At 51.1% G+C, this 5601-nt stretch overlaps 1 protein-coding gene across 1 annotated transcript; it reads right to left on the bottom strand.

Moving 5' to 3' along the window:
* Positions 1 to 1441: 1441 nt before the first annotated feature.
* On the bottom strand, positions 1442 to 5280 carry LOC149326371 (uncharacterized). Its single transcript, XM_089564552.1, has 6 exons — positions 5171 to 5280; positions 3923 to 4346; positions 3340 to 3439; positions 2520 to 2706; positions 1761 to 1901; positions 1442 to 1586 (listed from the first exon to the last, which is right to left on the bottom strand). The coding sequence occupies exons 1-6, from the start codon at positions 5278 to 5280 to the stop codon at positions 1442 to 1444; spliced, it is 1107 nt and encodes a 368-aa protein (XP_089420678.1).
* Positions 5281 to 5601: the final 321 nt, after the last annotated feature.

Below are 5601 nucleotides of genomic sequence, written 5' to 3' on the forward strand. Positions count from 1 at the left end.
CTGCGCGCTCGCCGTCCCTCAAAGCAGGCCCACACTCTCTCGGACATGTCGCGGCTTGCAGCGTGAATCATCCGCCTCGCCGGCGCCGACGCGGACCCGTTCTCCTCCCCGTCGGTGCGAACTCCTACGACACTTCGCCGGCCGTGGCCTCTCGACCATTGGTCTAATCTGAACGGTGGCCAGTGCCTTGACCTGATTGGAGGATTTGAACTGCTGGCTGCCGCAACGGACACCGGCGGCTTTAAAAACGGAGCCGCGCTGAGCCCGAGCAGCCGACTACTGTAACCTGATAACAGCTCTGCTATATGTATTTTTTCCTTTGTTATCTGTATTTCCTGTATTTTCTTTTTTTTTCGTGTGTGTGAAAAAAAAACCACTGCATTGCTGTCAAAGTGGGGGCCTGTGGCCTTGTCAAGCTGTCAAACGGCAGCTTTTACTACGGGTCCCCGCCATCATCTGTACCATGGTGGCAAAATAAAATTTGAATTTGAATTTGACGGGCAGCAGAAGAGCCATCACGCCGGAGCTACGCTCGCCGCCGGGGCCGCCCTCCTCCTTTGTGCTAGCCCGTGGTGCTCTTGTCCCTTGTATCATGAAAAGCCCTTGTACAGTCAGGCAGGAATGAAACGCGAACAGAGCATGTCAAGAAAACAATATTTTACCTGCTTACTTTCAGCTGAAGTGTACAACTAGCCTGATTCATGTGCCTGGGCAAAGGGCCTACTGAAATGCATAATCGAAAATAGGTTGTAAAGGAATATCTCGCTGCAAAGCAGAAATGTATGACATATGCGTGTTCGCGTTTCATTCCGGCCTGACTGTACATACTGTACATAAAAGTCCTTTGACTCACCGTCTCCTCGACCGTTTCCTGGCTCGGACACCCAATCCCAACAGTGGTGGCAGCGGTGGGATCGACCGGCGTCAGCTACCTCGGCGCAGTGAGTGCCTGATGTTTTCCCCTCAATTCGCCAGAATGCTCTAGCACACGTGATTGTAGTTTAGAGTTAGACTGTGTGTTGCACTGGAGAGAGCTTTGCTGTTTCGAGCCAAGCCGGAGTGCTTTGAAACGAAAGCTGGTGCAGAGGGAGTAAACGAGGCGTTATTGGAAAGAATTACTTGCGCGTGTAGTACTAGTAGCGCTATAGTAGTGAACGGCAAGGGAATTCTAAGAAAAGGGCAAACTACAAGAGGCTATTGTGCGCGATGGAGAACTTCGAAGTGAAGGAACTCATCGAAATTTGTGAAGAGTTGGCGATTGATTTGGGTCCCGCAAAACAAAAGCATGCGATTCTTGAGATCATGCGTGTGCACGGGCCGACATCGGGTGATGAAGAACGTTTATTCCCGATAAGATGGCATATTTATATACAGTGCGCTGACGTACTCAGTCATGCGCAGATTATGCTGCAGCGAGTGACGTCAGACTTGCTCGGCTCTGCTACATCTTCCCTTCTTCGAACAAACCGGATTCAGCGTCGCTCCGGTAGAGGGTACCGACAAGGTTCACGTCGCAACCTTGTGCTTCGACGTAGCTCTTAGCCGGGCTCTGTGCAAGGGTCTTCTTGAGGGGCGGAACTGGTTTCCTGTTGCGGACACATCAGTCGTAGATGTTCTCGTGTGCGTCGAATTTCCCTGCCGTCTTCCGTTTTGAGGATCGCCGAGCGAGGTTCGTTAGCTGGCCTGAGGACGACAGCTGGAGACCAGGTCCGGTTGATTGTGTCATACACAGTGACCTGCTGGCCTGGCGTCGCAGGTACCTGCTGCCACGGTTGTAGTACGTCTTTTGGCGTTGGCGTATCTCACAAAGCCGACTGTGGACCACGTTGCTGGGTATAGCTTGTGGCTCCAAATGGCTTGTAGGCACCGGGAGAGGAGTCCGTGTTTGGCGTCCCATCAGCCTCTGCACAGGGGACTGTAGCACATCATCACGCGGTGTATTGCGCCATTCCAGCAAAGCCATCTGAAATGCAGGCGTTTTAAGGGAACATTTCTTTAGAAGCTTCTTGGCTTCCTGCAGCGCTCTTTGCGTCATGCCGTTAGACCGCGGGTAGTAGGGGCTTGACGTGACTTGGGCGATACCTAGGCTGTTCAGAAAATCTTTAAACTCACGGCTGTTAAAGGGCGGTCCATTATCACTGCACAACTTCACAGGCAAGCCATGAACAGAGAAAATTTCAGAGCACCAGGAGATCAGCGAGGTTGCTGTGGTGGTGCGAAGTTCCCGCAGTTCGAAAAAAAACGAGTAAAAGTCGACGATGAGGGCAAATTCGCGACCTTCGTAAAAGAACAAGTCAGTGCCAACCACTTGCCAGGGTAGGGTGGGAACGTCGTGACTTAAAAGGGGTATTTTGGCGTTTCGCGGCTGATTTTTGAGACACACCTTGCAGCCTTTGCAGAATTGATCAATGTCGCTTGCCATGTTCGGCCAGAACATTACGTTCCTTGCCCTTGCCTTCATTTTATCCGCTCCAAGGAGGCGGATCATGTCGTTTCTTTTTGACTCCGGTATGATTAACTTGTTGCTGCGAAACACGAGGCCACCCTGCGCGTGTATCTCGTCGCGGTACCCCCAGTAGGTCCGAAGTTGCTCTGAGACTTCGAGCTTATGAAGAGGCCAATCTGTCTCTGCATATTCCCGCAGCTTTGTCAGGTTGCTGCCGCAACCGGTTGCTGCAAGCAGGTCTTTCAAGCAGTGCTCGGAGGCTGAAACGCAATTAAGAACATTGACTTGAAATTGCTCGTGCTCTTCCATGCATGCCTTACTGGGAAAACGGGATAAAGCATCTGCTAGGAACAGTTCTTTTCCAGGTTTATAAGTCACGATGATGGGGTAACGTTGCAACGTCAATCGCCTGCGTTGCAAGCGTAGCGGGGCACTGGTGTAGTGGTTTACTGAATATGGCCTCCAGTGGCCGATGGTCTGTCTCAACTGTCACTGCATGCTGTCCAAATAGATAATCATGAAACTTTGTGCAGCCGTGCACTATCGCGAGAATTTCCTTTTCTATCTGAGCATATCTTTGCTGGGAATCTGTGAGTGACCGTGACGAAAACGCAACGGGGTGCGCTTCTTGCATCAGGACGGCGCCTACCCCGAAATGACTTGCGTCAACTGATAAGGTAACTGCACTGCTTTCTTGGGGTCAAAATAACGAAGGATCGGGGCTGTTATCAGGGCCTGGCGCAACTTTTCGAAGCTTTCTTGCTGCTTTTCCGTCCATACCCATGCAATTTCCTTGCGCAGCAAAGACCGAAGAGGGGCGGTCACTACAGACATGTTAGGGATGAAACGTTGCACAAAATTTATTGTGCCCAGAAAAACTTGCAGTTCCTTACTATTCTTTGCTGCTGGCATTTCCAGAATATCTTGCACGCGTTGTGGATCTACTCGCAGGCCGTCCACAGTGAGCACGTGTCCCAGGTAGCGTACCTCGGTCTGGAAAAATGAACATTTCTTCAAGTTCAGTTTCAAGTTATGTTCGCGACAGCGTGTTAAAAGAATCTGTAAGTGGTAGTCGTGCTCTTCTTTTGTCTTGCCCCATAATAGGATGTCATCCATTACTACTGCAACGTTTGGCGAACCTTCTAGCACGCGATGCATCGCTGCCTGAAACACTTCCGGGGCTGAGGCAATTCCGAAAGGCATGCGCAGGAAGCGATATCGTCCGTAAGGTGTGCTCATTGTACACAGCTTCGAACTTGCGTCGGTTAGTTTGATTTGCCAGAATCCTGACGCTGCGTCTAGAGTTGTAAAGAACTTTGCTCCGGCAAGCCTAGGCACAACATCTTCAAGGTTCGGCATGGGGTAGTTCTCTCGTAGCAAAGCTTTGTTTAGTGCTGTGGGGTCTAGGCAGATGCGCACTTTTTCTTTCTTAAGCACCGTGACCATATGACTGGACCATTCTGTTGGCTCATTTACGTTGGATATGACTCCTTCCATGCGCTGGAGCTCCTCTTTGACTTTTTCTCGGAGGGCCACCGGAACTCTCCTCGCCGGTACGACAACTGCCACGGATCCGGGCTTTAGCTTCATCGCGTACTCAATGCCTTTTAACTGCCCCAGTCCACGGAAAACATCTTCAAACGATTGCGCTGCTGGGTGCAACGGGTCGGCGTGCACATTTTGCACGCGACAAATAAAACCGAGGCGTTCAGCAACTGATCCACTGAGAGTCACGGGCACGTGTTGGTCGACCACGAAAAACGTCTCTTCGTGCACTTTGTCGTTTGCGCGCAAATGCAACCTAATTTTTGTTTTGGCCAAAGTTTTATGGCCGAAGAACGCTGTTAACGTTACGCGACATTCTTGGTGCGGTTTGCTCGGCAGTTTGTCGACATCCTTGCTTGAAATTACACAGTAGTTAGCTCCTGTGTCCAGCTTGCACGTGTATGGGCGTCCTTCGATGTAAACTGTCGCGCTCCAATGGTCTGAGGCTAGGGCACCGACGGTCAAAGTTTGCAAAATGAAATCACTGTCATCGTCGTCTTGCAGTTGGCGCAGTTCTTTTTTCGAACCTCTGCTCTGACGGGGCGCCAGTGCTTTGCATGCTTGAGCGAAGTGATTACGCCCACCGCAATTTGTGCACACCTTCCCTTGAGCCGGGCACATCACGCCACGGTGAGTGAGATAACCACAACGACTACAAGGCCGTTTTCGCGGCCCGACCGCATGGACTGCTGCGTCGCCTGCTGTTTCGGTGCCGTCCCTGATTTACTTAAACTGCTCCTTTCCTTGTTCGTGGGCTCGGCATATTGTAACTGTCTTCTCATACGACGGGTTTTCGGCAATAAGCTTTTGCTGTAAGCCTTTTGTCTTGAACTCCCAGGATAATCCGGCTGCGGAGCAAGCGGTCTTCGAAGTCTCCGAACTCGCAGTTTTTTGCTAGTAGCTTTAGGTCTGTCAGCCAGTCGTTAAAAGGTTCCCCTTGTTTTTGGTCTCTTGATCCGAAGCGGAACTCATGGAATGTCAGGTTCGTCGATGGTTTGTAGAATTCCTCAAACTTTTCAAGCAAAATGTCGACGTCGTTCTTGTCCTCTTCCCCGTAGAATTTGAAAGTGCTATAAGTTTTCCTGCCGTCTTCTCTAATCGTTACAAGTAACGTCGCTGCTTGCACTTCTTTAGGCTGTTTGCTTAACTGGGTGGCCGTGGATAACAGCATGGACTCACTTTTCCATGTTTTCCAAGCAGTCCATGCGTCGCCTGAGGTGTCCAGCGGTTTCGGGGCTGGGAGCAGCGTCGACGGGGCGGACATAGCGAATGGGCACCGCTGCCACCATGTGCACGGACCGGCATCGGGTGATGAACAACGTTTATTCCCTGTAAGATGGCATATAAATAAAGTGCGCTGACGTACTCAGTCATGCGCAGATTATGCTGCAGCGAGTGAAGTCAGACTTGCTCGGCTCTGCTACAATGCGGAAGGAGAATGTAACGGCTGAGGAAGCCAATGAGGCCTGCGAAGAGATCACAGAACGCCGTGAGCGCGAACAGGCAGAAAAACAGAAGCAGCTTGAGGCAAAACGGCGTGCTCGCGTCAGTAAACTGAGGGGCCTGGAGCTTGAAGCGCCCGAGATGAGTTTCCAGAGAAATGAAACATT

Source organism: Amblyomma mixtum, chromosome 10, assembly GCF_055824585.1.
Source record: "Amblyomma mixtum isolate Tamu chromosome 10, ASM5582458v1, whole genome shotgun sequence".
NCBI classification, from domain to species: domain Eukaryota; kingdom Metazoa; phylum Arthropoda; class Arachnida; order Ixodida; family Ixodidae; genus Amblyomma; species Amblyomma mixtum.

What these genes read in the sequence shown, in the direction of transcription:
- LOC149326371 (XM_089564552.1), bottom strand. Translation starts at nt 5,280, where the DNA reads ATGGTGGCAGCGGTGCCCATTCGCTATGTCCGCCCCGTCGACGCTGCT. An exon ending in AATGCCAGCAGCAAAGAATA is followed by an intron (nt 2,707 to 3,339) that starts GTAAGGAACTGC and finishes ATTGCGTTTCAG; the next exon opens with CCTCCGAGCACTGCTTGAAA. An exon ending in CTCGTGTTTCGCAGCAACAA is followed by an intron (nt 1,902 to 2,519) that starts GTTAATCATACC and finishes CCCTGTGCAGAG; the next exon opens with GCTGATGGGACGCCAAACAC.